The sequence below is a fragment of the Onychomys torridus genome, chromosome 3, assembly GCF_903995425.1.
Source record: "Onychomys torridus chromosome 3, mOncTor1.1, whole genome shotgun sequence".
Lineage (NCBI taxonomy): Eukaryota > Metazoa > Chordata > Mammalia > Rodentia > Cricetidae > Onychomys > Onychomys torridus.
In genome coordinates, this window is record NC_050445.1 from 40,950,600 (window position 1) to 40,972,845 (window position 22,246).

A 22,246-nucleotide genomic window follows, 5' to 3' on the forward strand; every position below is an offset into this window, starting at 1 on the left:
CCCCACAGAGAAAAAAAAAAATCACCACAGGCCAATCTGATGGAGGCATTTTCTCTTTTGCAGTCCTGTTGTCCCGTGTGACTCTAGCTTGGGTCAAGCTGACAAGAAACTAGCTATAACCATGTTCAAAGGAAATTTGGTGTGCTTGTTCCTCATGGAGGGAGAAAGAAAGCCACAGGCACTAGATAGCCTCTCAGTATCTCGCATAACCCAATCCTGCCAAGATTTACTCCTCAGATTAACCAAGCCTTCCTGGAAGGGAACAGCCTTGTTCTTCCTCCTGCCATCACACAGGATATGAGATACAAAAAGGAGGTCCTCCAACTTTTATTTAGGGACCGAGTGGCATAAACATCATGTCAACATTAATGGCCTTCCCTTATCTTTAAAACAGAGTTCAGTAGCTGCACCAAGCTGTCTCCAAGAACAGGAAACTTCTCCTTCTCTCTTATTCTTTCTGATGAGCTCAACACCACACACCAAACAAGGCACCAAACAGAGGTGTCATAAATACTTATTTGTGGGCTGGAAAGATGGCTCAGAGGTTAAGAGCACTGGTTGTTCTTCCAAAGGTCCTGAGTTCAATTCCCAGCAACCGCATGGTGGCTCACAACCATCTGGAATGAGATCTGGTGCCCTCTTCTGGCCTGCAGACATACCGGCAGACTGTATACATTAATAAATCAATAAATCTTTAAAAAAATACTTATTTGTTTTTCTGTCAGCTTAGCAGCTGCCTATGAACCTACTGATATTTTGACTATTGTCTGCGGGCCACATTCAGCACCCCAACCACCTCTCAGGCTGTGCTGGGCACTAACTATGACTGCCATGTGTAGGTTTAAACTGTCTCTATCATTTTATTTACCAAGAAAGACTTGGAAGTCAGATATCGGGATGAAAACCTGTTAGAGAAGCCGAAAAGCAACCAGCTGACCTTGCTTTTTGGCCAGTGACAGACACCGCGCAAGAGACCAGTCTCTTCCCTTGTCCAGGAACCAAAAGGAAGCTCAAACTCTAGTCCCCGCCCTTTCCTTCCTGTGCATCTTCTCTATCTAAACTGCTGGCTTCTTTATGGCCAATTCTAGTCCACTAGTCACTGGCTCCACCCGGATTCCAGGTAAACTTTATTGGCCTCTGGAGCGTCACAGCACGATCAAAATATCCCACAACACTTATTGGATATTATGGTGGTATATTCTGGGTAAATATTCCTAATGGTCTAGGAGGTGAGAATAGTTTTGATTATCCCTTACACAATTAAGGATATTTGCTCAGAAACCTGAAAGACACAAGATCTCCCAGCTTGCTTTCACTAGGTCCCAGGAGTGAACAGTCAAGGCAGTCTGAATTTCTTTGATGAGGAGTGACCACCACCACCCTTACCAGAAGACACGTCTCCGTTAGTAACCCACTTGTTCATGGCCAAGGGCATGCTGTTGGGCTTCTACCCTAACACAGGGAGTTGAGAGATGAACCCTTGATTTTTTATTTAAGATGGATGAAGTTATCTCCTAGCTGGTTGCCATCATGCTCAGGATTTCTGTATACCAAAGTCCCATCTCTGTGTCCCACACTATCTCCTTGATAACAGAGGTTAGAGTTCTCTCCAGGGGCCATTTCCTTTGCACTGGATGTATCAGCTTGGTTTAGATGCTTCAGGCTTTCTAGCAGGTGACCGCTTCCTTTCCATTTATTTTTCTGAGGAGTGACCGTCGATTTCCAGCCAGCTCTTAGCCAGCTACCCAGATCTCCCCACCCCCAACACAACTTGCAACAACGAAGACTCGATTGGAGATTTATTGATGGAAGTAGAGGAGCGTCTTGGCGTAAGCACCATCTCGTCTCTCCCATGGTCCTTGGCCCACTGTGGGAAGCAGCATTATACGAGGCATAGAAGACAGGACTGACACTCGTCTGGCTATGTGTTAAGGTCCCAAAAAGTTCTCGCCTAGGGAGCTGGCTACCGGAACCTGAAGGAAGTTCTCATTTGGGTCCTCTTGTTCCCAGAGGCTGTGGGTCAAAGTAGCTCTCATGGGCATATTAATTGAAGATGCCACCAGTGTGGGTGTCTTGCATCTCTTGGGTTTGTCTGTTACTGTGGCAGTATCAGTGTGTCTGTGGGAGTCCAGAGAGTGGGTCCCAGGTCATAGGAAGCAACAGAAAAGAAAGAAAATATTGTTAGACTCCACAATGGCTCAGCAGTTAAGAGCACTTGCTTCTCTTCCAGAGGACCTAAGCTTGGTTCCCAGCACCTATATGGCATCTTACAATTGTCTATGACTCAAAAATTCTAGGGGATCTGATGTCCTCTTCTGGTCCCCACAGGCACTTCAGGCAAAACATCCATACACATTAAAAAATATATATATATATGCTCAAATAAACTATTTTTTAAAGTCTGGAGAGAGATTCAGTGGTTAAGAGCACATATTTCTCTGCCAGAGGCCAGCCTGAGTTACACAGTGAGATTTTTGTCTCAGAAAAAAGAAAACAAACAAAAACAAACCATGCAGGGCCTGGTGGTGCAAGACTTTAGTCCCAGCACTGAAGAGGCAGAGGCAAGCAGCTCTTTGTGAGTTCAAGGCTCACCTGGTCTACATAGTGAGTCCCAAGCCAGCCAAGAGCTAAACAGTGAAACACTGTCTCAAAACCAAAACCAACAAACAAAAATCCCAAACATCGGTCTGTTAATGCACTCCTGTAACTCTGTGATTGGAAAGTGGAGACAGGAGGCATCAGTAGTTCACAGTCATCTCCTGTCTAAAAACCATAACCAAAAAAAACTCCAAACAACAAAATAACCCATGAAAGCTTCTAAGAGGAAAAATCAACTTAAATTAGGAAATGGAAAGAGCAGGTGATGACCCCACTTCCTACTAGGAAGAACAATAAAATTTTTTGTCTGGTTTGTTTTGTTTTTTGAGACAAGGTTTCTCTGTGTAGCTTTGTGCCTTTCCTGGAAATCCCTTGGTAGCCCAGGCTGGCCTCAAACTCACAGAGATCCATCTGGCTCTGCCTCCCGAGTGCTGGGATTAAAGGCGTGTGCCACCACTGCCCGGCGAAATATTTTTATTATTTTGTGTGTATGGGTGTTTTGTTTTCATGAATGTCTGTTCACCACTTGTGCCTGATGAGGCCAGAAGAGTGTGTTGGATCACTTGAAACTAGAGTTACAGACAGCTGTGAGCTGCCATGTGTGTGCTGGGAATTGAGCCTGAATCCTCTGGAAGAGCAGCCAGTGCTTTTAACCGATGATCCATCATTCCAGCTCCAAAGAAAGGAATTTTTTTTTTTTTTTGGAGGCTGAGGCAGGAGGATTACAGCAAGTTCAAGTCTATTCAGAGCTGTAGAGTGAAGTAAAAGAAAACAAGCAAACAAAACAAAGGAGGCAGGAATGGGGGTGTGGCTCAGTGGGCAGTCTTCCACTGCCATGCCTGAAGCCCTGGGTTCCAACCCCAGCCCTTAGGAGGCAGATGCAGGAGACTCAGGAGTTTGAAGTCACCCTTGGGTTTATAGTGAATTTGAGGCCATTCAGGGTAACAAGAAGCTCGTGGGGGAGGGGAAGGAAAAAGCAGAGAAGGAGAGGGGCCAGGTTGAAAAGTATCAACAAGGAATGATCAGGCACCAGACATTTTAACTTCAAAAGCGAGGCTGTTTCTGCATTCTGAAAGGACCAGCTTTTCTTTTCTAAAAGGGTGCCATGTCCTGAAGGGACTGTCCAGAGAGGTAGCTTTTAAATCAAGACAATAAAAAACTCCTCCCACTGGAAAAAAAATCACAAAGAAATTTAAAAAACAAATTATGTGTTGAGGGCAACATACAAGTAATACTTGCCCTGAACATGGGGGTTCAGTCTGTGGCTGCTTGGAGGGGAATTTGTTAAAACTTGGAGCTAGGGTCACTGGCCATTCAGAGGCTCAGCCAAGAGGTCTCTGTGAGCTGAGATTAGCGAGTCAGTAGCTAACTGACTTATTTACTAACTTACATTTCTTTGAATTAATTTACCCATTTTTTCATTCCTTTTATTGTGTATCTGCCATTTGGAAAACAGTGGAGTTTATCTATGGAATGAACATTCAGATGTCTGAATGCCACAGAAGCTGTTTTCAAACATAAGCTTGCAACCAAGTTTAGGGACAAAGTAGTGTGGCTGGCTATCTAGATAAAAAGGACCAGAGCTGTCAGAGGGTGTCATAGGTCCCATGAGTCCAGGCTAGGGCGAGGGTTGCTGGAGCCGACAACACAGGACTCACCTGTCTCCTGTGAGCTTGTATCTTTCCGAGAGTCCTAAGAGACTGCCGCTGGTCTGCTCGGCTGCCAGCAGCATGATGGTCTCGCTGGCCTGGGAAGATGACGGCAGGCTGCTTGCAGGCTGTGTGGGGGAAATGCAAGTCAGAGGGCTCTGCTGTTAACTGAGCATTCATTCATGCTCTTCCTGGCCCTGAAGGAATCTGCGGGACCCCAGTTTCACAGAGCAGGCCTAAGGACCCGTTCTGTAAGCATTAAGTCACAATATTGCTGGGCCAGTCATAGGGCTTCCAGCAACACGACAACTTGCCCTGATGTGCTGTGGAGGCTATGCTCTCCAGAGGGTGAGATATGGACCTTAGAGCAGCTGATCTCTAAAAGCAGCGATTACCAAAACACACACCTTACTGAAAGCGGGAAAAGCTTTCATCTTTAAGAGCTCACATTTGGAGCAATCATCTAGCAAGCTCCCCACCTGTGCTTCCGCACTGGGCAGGTCCAGGGAAGACCTCATGCCTCGAGGGAGCTCAGTGTAGTGGGGGGAGCTCAGTGTAGTGGTGTGTACTTGCAACCCCAGCACTTGGGAGGCGAAGGCAGGAGAGGAGTAGAAAGTGTGAGGGCAACTTGGGCTACGTCGTGAATTCCAGCCCAGTCTAATCAACAAGGTATTGAGTGGATTCATGGCCCTGCATACATGAAAGGCCAAGTGTCCATTTGCATAGGTGAACGTTCTGTGTGAGTGAGTTTGTCCATGGAGATACATTTCTCTGTTTATTTTTCTGCAGATGCTGGGGGGCATGCCCACTTACTGTTGTTTCAATGGAGGAGTTGGGTATCTTGGGCACCAAGCAGTGAGTGAACTGGATCCTCGGGTCTTTGGTGGTGATAGACAGACCTTTCTGCAAAATTTTCACCAGGCGGATCCAGAACTGAAACACAGCCTGTGGATGTTTCTCGTGGAGCCTCAGGTAGTAGATCTTTTCTGTCACTGTCCTAACCCGAAGAATGCGTTGGGCCCGGTCATAGATTTGTAGCTCCACATACTTCAGGGGAAGGATCCTGGGCATAATCAGCAAATGTGAGTGTTGGTGCCCCCTGCTGGAGGGTGCTGGCAGGAGACAGCTCCTGTTCTAATTGTTTGCAGGGTCTTTGTTCCTGGCACAGCAGTGTATATCCAAATCCCAACACTTGATCCCAACGCAGGACCTGAGGGCCTGGACTACATGATTTTGTCTCAAAAAATTAAATAAAAATAATCTGCCCACATCAATCACTACTACCGCTATTGGTACATAATATCTCAATTCTCATAAAAACTCTTTGATGAGGGAAAGATAAATATTATTAATTATATATTTCAGATTTTGTAACGGAAGCTTGGAAAAGTTTGGTGAGTGAATGGGGAGGTGACTCAGTAGATAAAAGTACTTGTGCGGGCATGAGGACTGAGTTTGAATCTCCAGCGAGCATGTTTAAAAGGAAAAAGACAGGTTGGGGATTTAGCTCAGTGGTAGAGCGCTCGCCTAGCAAGCGCAAGGCCCTGGGTTCGATCCTCAGCTAAAAAAAAAAAAAAAAAAAAAAAAAAAAAAGGAAAAAGGTCAGGTGCTGTCACACGGGTCTACAACCTCAGGTTTGGATGCTGAAACAGGTAGATCCTGAGAGCTCACTGGCAGCCAGCCTAGCCAAGCCAGTGAGTTACAGCTTCAGTGAGAGAGTATCTCATGGGAATCCGGCAGAATATGTCAGAGCAGGACATCCAACACATCCTCTGGCCTTGCACTCTGACATGAACACACACATGCTTGCACATATCCAACATCACACACACACACACACACACACACACACACACACACACACACACACGTTCTCGAACGTACATGCACATCGGGTTAGGCACAGTGGTCACCCTAGCACTTGGGAGGCTAAGGCAGGGGGATAGGCATTTAAAGCTACCCTCAGCTACCCAGTGTGAGGCAAGCATTAACTACAGGAGAACATGTCTCAAAAAACAAAACCCAAATTAAAAAGCTCAAGGTTTGCTCAAGTTGAAATCTTCATAAGTGGGAATTAGAACAAAGATTTCTTAACTCATTTCTAAGCTTTTCATCTTTGATTCCTTGAATCAGAAAGGTGGATGTCTCGTATATATTGAGGCTTTATGTTTTTCTATTTTTTTCCTTTGATTCTCTATCTCCATCTCCCAAGTTCTGGGATGAAAGTTTGTATCATGGTGCTCAGTTTAGGCAGTGCTGGGGGGCAAACCTAGAGCTTTGTGTGTGCCAGGCCTACACTCTACCAACTGAGCTACAGTTTTTCTTCTTTTGGTTTTTTTGAGACAGGGTTTCTCTGTGTAGTTTTGCACCTTTCCTGGAACTCACTTGGTAGGCCAGGCTGGTCTCAAACTCACAGAGATCCACCTGGCTCTGCCTCCTGAGTGCTGGGATTAAAGGCATACGCCGCCACCACCTGGCTCTTTTTCTTTTCTTTTCTTAGAAATTTTTTTTATTATGTATACAGTGTTCTTCCTGCACATATACCTGCAGGCCAGAAGACGGCACCAGACCTCATTACAGATGGTTGTGAGCCACCATGTGGTGCTGGGAATTGAACTCAGGACCTCTGGAAGAGCAGCCAGTGTTTTTAACCTCTGAGCCATCTCTCCAAATTCCTCTTTTTCTTTTAAGATTTATTATTTGTGTGTGTGTGTGTGTGTGTGTGTGTGTGTGTGTGTGTGTGAACACCACATATATGTAGGTATCTTTGGAAGTTAAAAGTGTGTGTCAGAGTTACAGGTGGTTGTAAGCTGCCTGATGTAGGTGCTGGGAACTGAATTCAGAACTTCAGGAAGAGCAGCAAGTCTCTTACCCATGGAGTCATCTCTCCCAATGCCCCATACCCTTTTTTGAGACAGGCTCACCATGCTGGGATTTGCAATATCTTTTTTTTTCAATCTCAATATCTCATAGTCCTATTTGATTTTAATATCTCCATCTTTGGGCTGGCGAGATGGCCCCAAGGGTATAAAGGTGCTTGTGGTTAACTCTAATGACATGAGTTCAATCCCCAGAACACATAGTAGAGGGAGAGAAGCAACTCCTAAAAGTTAGAGAGAGAGAGAGAGAGAGAGAGAGAGAGAGAGAAAGAGAGAGAGAGAGAAGAAAAAAGAAAAACAAAGCTAACTTTTCATTAGTTCTTGTCTTTAAAAAGAAAATCTCCATCTTCTCTTTGAAAATCCCCCACATCTACACTGACTAAATACAAGGAAGCCAAGGCTGGTGTTCCATGAATTCTAGGATAGCCTGGTCTAGACAATGAGTTCCAGGCAAGCCAGACTTACATAGGGAGACTCTATCTCAAAAACAAAAATAAAAACAAACAAACAACCAAACAAAAAAACCCACAACCAAACCTGAAAAATAAAAATAAAGTGAAGCAAAGTTCCTCAGACGCTGAGCTGGCAACAGGAACTGGGCAGCACCCTGCTCTGAAGCACCACACTTGTTGCAAAACGACACTAAGCAAACATGCATTAAGCGAGGGGGTGGATGGCTGTGCAGAGCTTATGAAGACTGCCCTTTCCTCCGGTCTGAAGCCCACCTGCGTAGTACGCAATGCCTGTCAATCACCCCAAGCCCCGGCTCCTCCCTCCAGCCTTTACCTGCTGAGAGTGATGACGGGGGCACCAGGGGTGCTGCTGGTGGAAAGCGGACCATGAGGCCAGGTGAGGTTGGCCATTAGGAGGACATTGGGGAGTGGCAGGGAGGGCACTGAAGAGGTTACCCCAAGGATCACAGTGGCCGATCTTTCATAGGCATCCATCCAGTGTCCTTGTTTAGTGACCTGGAAACCAACCCCAGACACGTGGGTCAGAAAGAGATAGAGACAAGGGATGGAAGGATACAGACAGCAGAGAGGGCCACTTCAGCCTGGTGAGGTGCACCATCACCTGCTACTGGCCCCTTTCGTTGGTCTCCCAGACATAGTTTGTGGGCAACGACAACCCCATGTGGTACTGCTTTGCGTAGAGAAACACATCTAACTTTGAAAAGGCACCCTAGTCACTTGGGAATTGAGGCAGGAAAATCAGGACTTCAAGGTCATTCCTGGTTTCATATGGCGTTAGAGGGCAGCCTGCGCTACATGAGACCCTGTCTCAAAACAACAAACAAAAACCCAGAAAGATGTTTCCTAAGAGAAAAAACTGAGTGGCACTGGGAATTTGACACTTCCCTCCCTGGGACAGAGAAACCAGCAGAGCTTTCTAATGGCCTGGAAGGGAAGCCAGTTCTACAAGAAGAGAGCAGAGTGGGAAAGACCCGGGAAGCTCCAGTGCAGGGAGCCAGGGGAGCTTCTCTCAGATAAGAGCGGGCAGCATGTCGCAGGGTCTCAGACTTCAGAAGGACCTCTTCTGCTTCCCGAAGTACCCGGGGGCAGGGCAGGGCAGGGCAGGAGCAGTGGATGCCCAGCACTCGGGCATTGTCTCAGCTCACACCAGAAAAGCATGGAAGCTGTGACCATTAAGGAGCCATAGATACCATGTAGAGATGCTTGTGTTCCCAAGACCAGCAGCTTTCTCCTAGTGATCTAGACAGCTCTGACAACTATGCATGGGGACCAGGGAAAAGGGGGAACCCCAAGGAGGACTGAAATTGATTCCTACCAGCCTAAGTAATGCTTCAAGAAAAATAAATGAATTCTCGCCACCTTTAATCCCAGTGCCTGGGAGGCAGAGGCAGGTGGATCTCTGTGAGTTCTAGGCCAGCTTGGTCTACAAAGCAAGTTCCAGGACAGCCAGGGCTATGCAGAGAAACCCTGTCTCAAAAAACAAAAACAAGCGAACAAAAATCTGATTTTGGGGAGAGAAAAAGTGACATTTTTTAGGGCCCATGCTATGAAATAGAATCCGCAGTTCCCACAAAACAGAGGACAGTATTCACTGCCAGGAAGTGCTCAATAAATGCTGGAACTAGTCCTGTTTTGGGATGGCCAGAGGGTGACAGGGGACAGAGGAGACAGGAAGAAATGGAACCAACTGAGGAGTGAATCACTTTAAGTAAAAGTGAGTCTCTCTTGGGTCATGTTGAACCCATTCAGAGAATCTCCATAGCCTCAACGCTAGATCGATCACAGAACAAAATAAGAGAACACATCCGCTGTCAAGATCCCACACACAAAGAGGGACGACTAGAAAGGTCTGGATCCCACACTCCTGCTCCCTCACCCCAGACTTCCTAGCTCATCTCCAGGAACCTAAGTGTCTACCTGGGGCAGCACAGGAAAATGGAGTATCAGGAACCCTGAACATAGTTTCCCCAAACTGAGACCATGCTGGGAAGTAGCTCACTGCTGTGAGAGCCTCAGATTTGATTCCCAGACCCACCTGGAAAAGTACTCACCATCTCCTCTACAGTTCCCCGGCATTTTTCCCACATCATTTTGGTGGGTTCCTGACATCAGATCCTTGATTCTACCCAGGCTCTCCACCTTAACCTGGGCACTTTCAAGCCCCTCTGCCTGCTCTTTTTCTTACCAAAACCACAGCAATACCCACAAAGAATGGCTGAGGAAGCCCTGCTGTCTGGCACACCGTTTTCAACGGCCAGAGTCCAGAAAGAATGCCCTGGGTGTCTGTGATCATTCATTGCTGATCCAAATGGTCTTAGACAGAGCTTGCTTAGACAGTTACCACTGATAATGGTTGAGTGGAGTTCCTTTTACACTATGAGGCTCCTTTCAGGGATAAAGAAGCAGCTTGGCCATTAAGAATGTTTATTGTTCTTATAGGGAACCTGGAGCTCAGTTTCCAGCCTCCCAGTCAGGCAGTTTACAAGCATCTGTAACTCCAGCTCCAGGGGATCTGATGTCCTCTTCTGACCTCCTAGGGTACTGCACCCATGTGTACAGATACACACAATTAAAAATTAAAAAATCTTTAAAAAAAAAACTTTTAAAAAGATGCTTAGGTTGGGTGTAGTGACTCACACCTTTAATACCAGCACTTAGGAGACAGAGGCTGGAGGATCTCTATGAGTTTGAGGCCAGCCTGGTCTTCATAGCTTTAGGCCAGCCAAGGCTACACAGTGAGACCCTGTCTCAAAACAAATGAACAACAACAACAAATCCAAACAAACAAACAAATGAACAAACAAACAACCTCCTTTCTTGTGCCAGAGCACTACTGGACTCTTTGCATAGTCTACAGGGAATTCCCTCACACTACAGGCACACAGGGAAGTGACCTTGGGACCTAGACCCTCTGGTTTACTCTGGCTTTGGGCCTCCCCCACCCACCCCTGCCCCAGAACTATCTGTGTCCATCTTCTTACTGACCAGTGAGAACAGGCCGTGGAAAGGGGAAGACTCTCACCCTTGAGATGCACGACATACCTGGATAAAGGTGCTTTCAAACACCACTGAGTCAGAGAACAAGTTGAACTCTGGAGAATGAATTAGTTGACAGAGAAGGCCATCCTCTACTCCAAGATCCACGCCAGGGCCCGGGTCCCTGGCGGCATGGGGGAGGCCCCTGATTTTACTCATTGGTTCTTAAAAAGGATGGGCTGGGGAACATCTCTGGGGCTCCACACAGACCCAGCCCAACTCCAAGGTGTTGGTGGGGCCTCTGCTCCCCTGACCTCCCCAGCTCCAGTTCCCTGCTTGCTTATGGTTGACCATGTCCACCAGAGCCCTGAGGGCCTGTCAGCTCACAATGGCAGGAATGACATCAAGGAATGTGATGGCTAACAACAGGGAAAGGGAGAAGGGGGCCGGAACAGGATGTGCAGGACTATGCGGTGACTGCAAACCAGCAGAAAAACCCCAGGTTCTAAACATTCGCCCTCACCCCAAGCCCGAGGAGAATGACCTTCTGAAGAGTTTGCCAAGATGGTGAACTAGCCAGGCCCCCCAGTGAAGGTCTCTGGGAAAATCGCAGGCTTTGACCCTCTCTCATCACTGGAAGCTACACACAAGAGCTCTTTGTAAGTTCAAAGTGTTTACCTAGAGTCAGACTCTGGGGACCTGCAGGAGGGCTCAGCAGGTTAGAGGGCTTGCCACCAAGCCTGAGGATCAGCATTTGATCCCTGAGAGCCACACGATAGAAGCAGAGCACTGGCTCTGTCATGACTGACCTCCGTGTGCACAGTTGCATGCAGGTGTCCAAACACACACGCACACATACACACAATAAAAATAACTAAATGTGATTGAAAAATAAAGTCGGGCTCTGACCTGCCCAGGAAAATGGAAGGGTGGGAGAAAGGGAATTAATTTTCTCTACCCCTTCTTATGGGGAAAGTGAGATGTTAAAAAATAATAACCAGGTTGTTATTTATTTATAACGAGTGAACAAAGGAAGAAGCAATGACCTGGCAGTGTGTCTGTTGAAGCCAGCTCAAAATGGGCCAGCAAAAGAGCGGGGTTGGAAGTGTGCCCCTATGGTATCAAGTACTCGGGAGGCTGAGGCAGGAGGATTGTTTGAACCCAGGAGTTTGAGGCCAGCTTAGATCTCATTCAGAAAAGCTTAATGAAAAACTACAGACCATTTCATGATTCTGTCAGGGCCATACTGCTCTTTTTTCCCAACCATGTCGCTGTGAACCCTAGAAAAACTTCTTTGTGGGGCGGACTTCAAAATATTTATAAATGAACACCTTTTCTTTTCATCATATTAGTGAGACAGGGTCTCACTAGGTGGCCCTAGCTGCCCTGGAATTGAGTAGATCAGGCTGGCCTCAAACTCACAGAAAGCCACCTACCTACCTCTGCCTCCCAAATGCTTGAACTAAAGGCCACTGCATCTGGCCAATAAAACACATTTTAAAAATAATACGTCATCAAAGAAATTGTAAAATGTCTAGACTGGGTGTGTTAGGAATTTAGTAAAATAAAAACAACTTGTCAAAAAATACGAGTTTCAGCAGTTGATTTCAGAGTGATGCTCACTCCTGTAATCTCAGCACCTAGAAAGCTCAGACTGGAGTGTGTGGCCAGCCTGGGTTACTTATTTGAGGACAACCTGTACTACACAGTGAGGCTATGTCTCAAAACAAAACCAAAAAGCAGACAGAGAGCACTTAGTGTACCTGAGCTCCATTCAGCCAAGAGAACATGCTCTGAAAAGCCAGTTTTACAGGAACTTAGGGGAAGGGGGGTGCTGTGTTAGAGACCCAGAGAAGATCATGGCACCTCGCTTCAGCCCTTCTCCCTTTTCTTGCTCTCTGGCTGGGCACACTTATCTTCTCCCCTCCCACTCCTATAATAAACTACTTCCTTTCTTGCAACAAAAAGGAAGAAAAGAGAAGGAACCACTGCTAGGCATGAATAGACACTCAATTCCTTATTAACCACAGAAAGAGAAACATACTATGTTCATGGATTCAGCATCAAGATGCATATAACACACAGACCACATAAATTTTTATATCACCGTAAAGCTGAAGTGGCCATCCTGTTTACACTACATCTTTTCATCACCAAGGTGAGATTTGTTCATGCAACAAATATTTAGTGAGCACCTACTATGTGCTAGACAGTATTGTGGATGCTTGGGATACATTAACAAAACAAAAGCTGTTTTTTCAGTACTGAGGACTATACTCAGAGCTTTGCACTTGCTAGGCAAGTATTCAACCACAGAGACAGACTCTCACTATTTATTTACATCTATTTTTGGTTGTTTGAAATAGAGTCTTACTGTGCAGCCCTAGCTGTCCTGGAATTCACTATGTAGACCAGGCTGGCTTTGAACTCACAGACATCTGTCTGCCTCTGCTGAGTGCTGGGATTAAAGATGTGCACTACCATTTCCGGCCCTAAAAGCTTTTTGCAATGGGATTCAGGCAGAAATAAAAAATTATAGAGTGTGCTGGAACATTCTATAGAAATAAAAGAATGAATTGGAAGGAACCAAAAAATGCTGGTGGGGGTTGGGATGGGTTTATTGCATCATTAAACAGGGTGGGCAGTTTTTAAAAAGCATGTTTTCGCCAGGCGGTGGTGGTGCACGCCTTTAATCTCAGCACTCAGGAGGCAGAGGCAGGTGGATCTCTGTGAGTTCGAGGCCAGCCTGGTCTACAGAGCGAGTTCCAGGACAGGCGCAAAAAAAAAAAAAAAAAAAAAAAAAAAAAAAAAAGCATGTTTTCTGTTGGAATACACATGTACTGGGCACGCTTGTAGATGTCAGAATACAATTTGTGGATTCTCCCCTTCTTTCCTGTAGATTGCACTGGTTGTCAGACTTGGCAGCGGTACCTTTACCCTCGGAGTCATTTGCCAGCCCCCTTCTGGAGATTTCTGAAATCAGTGGCACCTTCATTGCAATGAAAACACCTATGACCCAACTTCAGACATCTTTTCCCCCGTTTCTTTCCCTGCATTCCTTTCTTTTCTTCTTTTCATCTCTGGTTTCAAGTGTGTGACAAATGAGTGTGTCTGTGTGTGTTTTCTTGTGTGAGATGTAGCTGTGCACATGGCGTCTGTGGAGCTCAGGACAGCTCTCGGGTGTTGGTCTTTCCCCTTTCACCTTGAGACCAGGTCTCTCTGCCCGGTGTACCCCAGGTCAGGTAGCCAGCCAGCTTCTTTCAGTTCTCCTGGGCCTTGGGATCGCAGAAGCACCTACTACTGCTACGGGCTTTTATACGTGTTTGGGGCCAGAAATTGGGTGGTCAGACTTGCCGGGTAAAGAACCTTCACCCACTGAGCCACTCCCCAGCTCTCAGAGCTTATCTGAACTGTCTGTTCATGGGTTAGCCTTAACGCTATTCTAAATGTGGAAGTTTTACAGACCTGATCAGGTTAATTTGAAAATAACTTTTTTCTTTCTTCCTCTCCCTACCTCTCCCCCTTTTCTATTGAATATGGCTCAACATTCCCTTCTTCCTCAGCAGCCACTAGATGGCAATATGTGCCACATTTTCTTAATCCATTCTTCAGCTGACGGGCATCTAGGTTGTTTCCAGGTCCTGACTATTACAAATAGTGCTGCTATGAACATAGTTGAGCATGTGTCTTTGTGGTATGATTGAACATTTCTTCGGTATATGCCCAAGAGTGGTATGGCTGGGTCTTGAGGTAGATCGATTCCCAATTTTCTGAGAAACCGCCATACTGACTTCCACAGTGGTTGTACAAGTTTGCATTCCCACCAACAGTGGAGGAGTGTTCCCTTTGCTCTGCATCCTCTCCAATATAGACTGTCCTTAGTGCTTTTGATCATAGCCCTTCTGACAGGTGTAAGGTGGTATCTCAGAGTCGTTTTGATTTGCATTTCTCTGATGATTAAGGATATTGAGCATTTCTTTAAATCTCTTTCAGCCATTTGAAATTCTTCTCTTGTGAATTCGGTTTAGCCAATTTTTTAATTGGATTGTTCAGTATTTTGATGTCTAGTTTCTTGAGTTCTTTATATACTGTGGAGATCAGTCCTCTGTCAGATGTGGGGTTGGTGAAGATCTTTTCCCATTCTGTAGGCTGTCTTTTTGTCTTATTGACCATGTCTTTTGCCCTGCAAAAGCTTCTCAGTTTCAAGAGGTCCCATTTATTAATCGTTGCTCTCAGTGTCTGTGCTGCTGGTGTTATATTTAGGAAGTGATCTCCTATGCCAATGCATTCAAGACTACTTCCTACTTTCTCTTCTATTAAGTTCAGTGTAACTGGATTTATGTTGAGGTCTTTGATCCACTTGGACTTGAGTTTTGTGCATGGTGACAGATATGGATCTATTTGTAATCTTTTACATATTGACATCCAGTTATGCCAGCACCATTTGTTGAAGATACTTCTTTTTTCCAGTGTATGGTTTTTGGCTTCACTAGATGGCAATAGTTCAGACCTCCAGTTAACAGATTTAAAACTCAGTGGTTGGAGTTTTCTACACGTACTTTGCCTCGGCTCATTGCCATATCTTCGCTCACGTGTTCCTACCACTGAGACTTTCTTCCCAAACTCAGCAGGCCCCCAAATCTCTTCATTTGAGCTGGTCTCAGTGCACGCTTGTAACCCTACTACTCAAGAAGCAGAGGCAAGGGGATCAAAATTGCTTGGCCTACATGAGCTGCAGAGACAAGGCTGCATTGTGAGATGGTCCCCTGACAACCATACAAGGCATGTGCATGTCCACACCCCACACAAGAACACACACAGAGACACGCTCACTTATCACACACATGAAACTACAGGGGAAAAAATCAGAAGAGAGCTGGTAAATTGTGGCACATGCCTTTAATCCCAGCACTCGGGAGGCAGAGGCAGGTGGATCTCTGTGAGTTCGAGGCCAGCCTGGGCTACCAAGTGAGTTCTAGGAAAGGCACAAAGTTACACAGAGAAACCCTGTCTCGAAAAACAAAACAAACAAACAAAAAATCAGAAGAGGCTCTTTATTAACACACAACTACAATTATCTTCCTGTATCTCTGTCCTATATAAATATTTCTGTCAGAGTTCGTATATGAGATTTCTTTTAAAAACCTGCTTTCTCCTCTAACGTCTTATGTGTCATTGGAGGAGATCAGTAAGGATGGGGTCAGAATTCCATAGGTTCTGTGTGCAATGTGTTGGTCCAGGTAGGCTGCTACATTGCAGTAGCAATGCTGTCCTTACGTCCCCTCCTCCGATCTCTATAGCTTCACACAGTAAATGCTGGTTTCTCTTTCTCCAGAGTTCAATTGAAGCTTTTCTCTGTGGCATCTTCACTGCAGGGCATAAACCAATGGAGAAGTTCCATACATATCAATTCTAGTTCCCAAAGCACGGGGGAGGGGCTGGGATGGGGGAGCTTCCACTATGGAATCAGTCTTAACATGTTCCAATCTGGAATACATGTGCTACTTCTACTCAGAACTAATTGAGCAGAATTAGTTATATGGCCTCATGAAACCACAAGGGGTCAGGAGTGAGCTTCTAGCCAGGAATGGTCGCATTCACTTGTAATTCCAGTGAAGAGGCTGAGGCAAGATTTCTGTAAATTTGAGTCCATTCTGGACTGCGCAGTGAGGCTCTGTCTCCAAACAAACAAACAAACAAACAAACAAACAAACAAAGGAATGCAGGAATATTTGGAGACTACAATGACTACCACTAGTGGCCTTCAACTCACATCTCTCCTGCAGGCAGGACACCCTTACTACACTTTCCTTCAAAGGAAAAAATAAAATAAAATTCCACTTACCTACAACATCAAGTCCAGATTTAACAAGCTCTGGTGAGGCACAAGTTTCTCTACCAGTGTGGCTGAATATATTACATATATACATACACACACACACACACACACACACACACACACACACACACATCATGGTAACAGGAGGCCAGGTTAACAGCAGTCTGGCAGATTTGGAATGGGGGTGGGCCACAGCAGCCTGATGATTGAGGAGTACCAACCAGGAGTAGTGTGGGCCCTTCCCCTGGAGGAAAGGGTGTACTGTCTAGGCAACTGTTTCCTTTTGGGAACTCAGGTCTTGCTACATTATGACCTAATATGTCCTTGACTGATGAAAATAATGGAATTAGCTGGGCATGGGGGTACACACTTGTGACCCCACCAATTAGGAGGCCGAGGCAAGGAGGGCTGCCAAGAATTCAAAGTCAGTACAGACTAGATAGCAAAACCCTGTCTCTAAATTAGTGTGCATAGGTGCACACACCCAAAGCCAACTAACGCTGATATGTGTGACTTCAGCTTACATGGAGGGCAGGTGTGCACCAGCATGCATACTTGGTATTTTTTTCTCTTGTACATTTATTCATTTATTTATGGAGGGGGCACATCTGTGAACGCCAAAGAACAACTTACAGGAGTTGGCTCTCACCTTCCATCACGTGGGTCCTTGGGGAATCCAACTCAGGTCATCAGGCTAGGCAGCAGGTGCCATCTTGCCAGACCTCCAATTACATTTTTTTCATTTACATTGGGTGTGTGTGTGTGTATGTGTGTGTGTGTGTGTGTGTGTGTGTGTGTGTGTGTGTTTTGGGGGGAGAGTGCCAGCATACCACAGTATTTGAGTAGACTTCAGAGGACACCTTGGGAATCAGTTCTCTCCCTCCACTCTGTAGGTTTCGGAAATCAAATTCCGGTCATCTGACTTGTTGATGAGTGTCTTTACCTGGTGCTAAGACATCACACCAGCCCTCCAAACACATTGACAGAACGACACTAATGAAATCAATTCTGTAACCTCATCAGTGTCAAGATTAGTTTATCATGTGCCCAGAAGCAGATGTGACAACCTATCTTTCTCCCCCCCCCCCCCCCACATAGATTTGGAGCCTGTCCTGGAACTCACTCTGTAGCCCAGGCTGGCCTTGAATTCAGAGATCCGACTACCTCTGTATCCCTAGTGTTGGGATTAAAGGGGTGTGCCACCACTGCCCAGCATGACAACAGATTTTAAACCTCAACTGAATCACAAGTTTGTGGCCAGCCTGAGCTACAAAGCAAGACCCAATAAATAAATCTTTGGCTAAGAAAAATGTACCACGTACCTAGAATGGGGAGTTTGGCAATACACTGATACCACACAGCAATACACAAATTGAATCCCTAAACAGGGTTTATCAGCCAGTTTCATTGAGAGCATCCAGAAAGCAGAACTGGTTGAACAAGTGGCTGTGTTCCATTACTTTCTTTTGGCCAAAATCAATCAAATTCCTAAAACAATGAACATAGAGATTAGATGATGTAGCCTGAGGCAAAGTGAACACTTTGATATACGGCCAGGGAATGGAGTGATGGAGTGTGGGGGGAAGGGAGGAACCCTCTTTGTCCGTCATGATGGCACATCCCAGCACTTGAGGCAGATGGGGCTCTGTGTTGGAGGCCAGTCTGGGTCACTTGTGGAGCTAGAGAGTTCTAGGCTAGACAGGGCTATGTCATGAGACTGATCCGAAACGAACCACGCTCTTCCACTGTTGAATAAAGGTGAAGGGGAGGGCAGAAACAATCACCTGCAATGTAGCTATAATCCCAGATTCTTGAGGCTAGGGCGGAAGGGTTCTAAATTCAAGGCCAGCCTGGGTCGCTTATCAGCTACATTTAGTAGCTGATTTTAGTGGATCACAAACAGAACTAAAGAGTCACATGGGTGGATAAGACAATGCAGAGAACAGAACAGCAAGGCCTGCAGGAACACTCGTATCTTTTAGACTCAAGGAAGGGCTGGGAGAGGGCGTTGTCCTCTTCCATAGAATGGCATACTATCTCCAAAGGACTCAAGTATATCCTAGCATACACTTACCTCTGAATCACCTATAGTACCCAATATAATAGAAATACTGTAGTTGCTCTATTTCTTGTTTAGTTCATCATGGACATAATTAAAACAAAAACAACAAAACTATTTTCAGGGCTGGAGAGATGGCTCAGTGGTTAAGGGCACTGACTGCTCTTCCAGAGGTCCTAGGTTCAAATTCCAGAACCCACATGCAACTCACTATCTGTAACTCCAAGATTTGACACTCACATAGACACAAACCTGCAGGCAAAACATTAATGCATATAAAATAAAAGTAAATAAAAAATATTTCCACTGTACCAGTTTCAGTGGTACAGTGCTTACCTAGTATAGGCAAAGCCCTAAGTTCAATCCTGAGCACTAATAATCAAAAGCTCAACCTACAACTGGCTGAATCCATGGAGGTAGCTATGAAGGGCCAATTGTGATAGCCTTGCTATAGTTCTTATAACTGGCTGATACAGGGCAAACCTGAAAAGCCCTGTCCCCCAGTCTATGTTTAAACAATTTTTTTTTGTTGTTTGAGCTCAGTCTTGCTATGCAGTCTTGGAACTTTTAACAATCCCCATGCCTCAACTTCCTAAGTGCTGAGGATCATAGGCATATACTACCACGTTCAATTCCTAAACAAAGCTTTGAGCACTGTCTTGCTCCTGAGTTTGAAAATACTAAATTTAGGTATAAGCAGGTGAATCAGGAGGTCAAGGCCAGCCTCAGCTACATGAGACAATCTCAAAAATAAAAATGGCTAGGCGTGGTGGCACACACCTTTAATCCCAGCACCAGGGAGGCAGAGGCAGGCATGTCTGTATGAGGAGAGAGAGAGAGAGAGAGAGAGAGAGAGAGAGAGAGAGAGAGAGATTTACTCAAAGATAGAGGATTTAAACTTTTCCTTATAATTTCAAGGGCAGACATGTCAACGTGACACATAGTGGAAATATATATAGTCACATTTATTGCATTAGAAAAATTCATTTAAGCCACATAGTGGCCAGATCTCCCACACCCTGAGCAGGTCTGATCATCCCACAACCCTCTTTAGACATTATACATAAATGCACATGCACTGCATTGGAGGAAGAACTTAATGCACACCTGGACACTGGATATTCTAGCCTCTCTCTCCTTATTGCCAACCCACAACCCCTTAACTGCTGTCCAAACAGCTCTCATGGAAGAGACTCAGTATCACACCAACCAGAAGATACGTATGTCCAAGAGCCCTTTATCTCCCAACAGCTGGAGCTGGTACACCTCCATCTCAGAGCCACACGGTAGGACAGCAAAGTATATGGCAAACGTCAGAAGAAAGAGATTCCAACCCACAGCCAGACAACCCACTCACACCTCTACATTAAATATGCCCTTTTCCAGGGTAAGGAACATGCAAAAAAAAAGGCCCTTCCAGGCCTACTAACAGTTCTTTGGAGACACCGATGCTGCCTCTTCGGAAATGGAGCACTTGGTTGAACATGCCGATGTTAGTGTGCCAAAGTACGGCTGACTTCTGGATGGAGGTTTTATTGTACGCCTCTAGATGCATGGTCTGGTAGGCCTTTGGGAGGCTCTGTGTTGTCCAGCTGACCTCTGGTGACCCAGGGGCTCCCCGGCAATGGGCTCTCCAATAAGCCCTCCAGCGACTCCATCAGTCTAACAAAGATGGACAGCAGGGTCAGTATGACCCCCAGCAGATAGAGGTTCACCATATACTTCATGGCTGCTATGTCCAGCTCCTCTGCAGGGAAGTGGAGCTGCTTTCTGCTTCGAGACCTGTGAACAAAGAGGGAAAAGAGTCTATAATCTCGTCTCTGGGGATGTGTATGCATCCTTCGACTCTGATTTTCCTGGGAGCGAGAGAAGCCCTGCCAGCCAGGCAGCCAGGGCCACTGCATGCCTGCTCACAGCACCATCCCCAAGCATGTTTGCACTGCAAACACCACGGCTGAAGAACAAACCATACGCTGGAGTAATTGGAAGAGCACAGGTAGAACTGTCTGTCTTAACTCCTCACTCTTGCCAGAATCCTGCTCTGTTGCCCGGGCTAGCCTCATACTTGAAGCAATCCTCTGGTCTGTGCCTCTAAGTGCTGGGATTACAGAGACATCCCACATATCCAGCTACTTGTACTTTTTTTTTTTTTTTGAGCTGAGGATCGAACCCAGGGCCTTGCACTTGCTAGGCAAGCGCTCTACCACTGAGCTAAATCCCCAACCCCTTGTACTTCTCTTGAAGACCATTCCTACCAAAAGCAATGGACAGACCTATGCTGCAGTGCCAGTACTTCCCTTTACATAATGAGATATAAGAAAAATCACACTGAAGAGATGGGGCTCAGCTGTTAGCACTGGCTGATCTTGCAGAACTGGAGTTTGATTTCCAGCACCCACATGGCAGCTCACAATCATATGTAACTCCAGTCCCAGGGAATCTGATACCATCTCTGGCCTCTACGGGCACCACAAACCCCTGATGCATAGCAAACATGCAGACACAACGTGAGGCACAATACACACACACACACACACACACACACACACACACACACACACACACACACGAAAATGCTAGATGGGGCTGGTGGTGCATGCCTGGGGCTACACAGTGACTTAAAACCCAGCCTGGGCAACTTAGTGAGATCCTGACTCAAAAGGTGTAAAAAGAGGTTTGAACCAGGCAGTTCAAACTTTACACCTTTAATCCCAGCAGAGGCAGTCAGAGCTCTAAAGCCAGCCTGGTCTACAGAGCAAGTTCTAAGACATCCGGGGCTACACAGAGAAACCCTGTCTCGGGGATAAAAAAGAGGCTGAAAATATAACTCAGTGGTATAGAGAGCTCGCCTAGCATGCTGCAGCACCACAGGAATAAAAAGTAAGAACACGCGCTAGATAAGACAAACACCTGTATATTAGTCTACTGTATCACACATTTGATTATAAACGTCTTGAAAGTCAATATATGTAGAAACGATAAGGGTGGCAAAGGCCTGTAATCCCAGCTATGAAGGAGGCTGATGCAGAAGGAATGCATGTTTATGGGCGGCCTGAGCTACAGAGAGTTTAGAAGTTACTTTGGGGGATTTGGTGAAGCCTTGTCTCAAATTAAAAAGGGCTGGCCCAGTGGTATAAACCTTAGCATATACAAAATTCTAGGTTCAATCTCTAGTACCTCAAAACAAAAAGCAGTAACCACAGAATAACTGAAAAATCAAGTTAATTTGTCCAAACATACTTGAATGCTTTCAAATAATTCAGGCATTCTGGAAGAAACTTAGGGCCACGCGGTCGTCCTACAAGACAAGAACCCAGCCTTCGGGGGGGGCATTACTACACAACACTCTAAAAGATACATTAGAAAGGTGAGGATGAGGGTGCTTTGGGCACGCATGGTGGGCGAGCCTAGGCGGCCCATGGAGTTCATAGATCCGCAGAGAAGAGGGCGGCTCTGGAGACACAGTCCCAAAGGCAGCCTGACCGACCACAGGGCAAGGGATCCAGGATTTGGCCTCTAGCCTGGAGGGTCCTGGACCAGTTACCTCAGGAGGAAGAGTCGGGAGACGGCTGCTCGCTGTCACAGCAGGTCGTGCAGGCCTAAGGAGGAAGATCCGCAGAGTCGCAGCGTGGAAAGTCCACGCAGGCACCGCTCCGGATACAAATAAGCAGCAGAGAGAAACCGACGCCTCGAGGCCCCGCCCACTATGGCCGAGGCCCCGCCCTCGGGGACCGCGCATGCGTACCGAAGCCGCACGCACGCTTCCCGGGTGC

At 46.1% G+C, this 22,246-nt stretch overlaps 2 protein-coding genes across 3 annotated transcripts; both read right to left on the bottom strand.

The window, feature by feature from the left end:
* Positions 1 to 713: 713 nt before the first annotated feature.
* Positions 714 to 19,951, bottom strand: Fam71f2 (family with sequence similarity 71 member F2). Of its 2 annotated transcripts, none has more exons than XM_036181572.1 (5): positions 19,904 to 19,951; positions 7,913 to 8,094; positions 5,061 to 5,310; positions 4,257 to 4,375; positions 714 to 2,118 (listed from the first exon to the last, which is right to left on the bottom strand). In XM_036181572.1, exons 2-5 carry the CDS (start codon positions 8,071 to 8,073, stop codon positions 1,929 to 1,931), a joined length of 720 nt encoding a protein of 239 aa, XP_036037465.1. In that variant the 5' UTR covers positions 8,074 to 8,094; positions 19,904 to 19,951; the 3' UTR covers positions 714 to 1,928. The 2 variants fall into 2 exon arrangements, with proteins under 2 accessions (XP_036037465.1, XP_036037464.1); XM_036181571.1 differs by lacking the exon at positions 19,904 to 19,951 and adding an exon at positions 10,642 to 10,919.
* On the bottom strand, positions 19,418 to 22,172 carry Hilpda (hypoxia inducible lipid droplet associated). Its single transcript, XM_036181573.1, has 2 exons — positions 22,018 to 22,172; positions 19,418 to 20,255 (listed from the first exon to the last, which is right to left on the bottom strand). The coding sequence occupies exon 2, from the start codon at positions 20,198 to 20,200 to the stop codon at positions 20,006 to 20,008; it is 195 nt and encodes a 64-aa protein (XP_036037466.1). The 5' UTR covers positions 20,201 to 20,255; positions 22,018 to 22,172; the 3' UTR covers positions 19,418 to 20,005.
* Between the last annotated feature and the right edge of the window lie 74 nt (positions 22,173 to 22,246).

What these genes read in the sequence shown, in the direction of transcription:
- Fam71f2 (XM_036181571.1), bottom strand. Translation starts at nt 10,794, where the DNA reads ATGAGTAAAATCAGGGGCCTCCCCCATGCCGCCAGGGACCCGGGCCCT. An exon ending in CCCGTCATCACTCTCAGCAG is followed by an intron (nt 5,311 to 7,912) that starts GTAAAGGCTGGA and finishes GATTATGCCCAG; the next exon opens with GATCCTTCCCCTGAAGTATG. An exon ending in ACTCCTCCATTGAAACAACA is followed by an intron (nt 4,376 to 5,060) that starts GTAAGTGGGCAT and finishes TCCCCCACACAG; the next exon opens with CCTGCAAGCAGCCTGCCGTC.
- Hilpda (XM_036181573.1), bottom strand. Translation starts at nt 20,200, where the DNA reads ATGAAGTATATGGTGAACCTCTATCTGCTGGGGGTCATACTGACCCTG.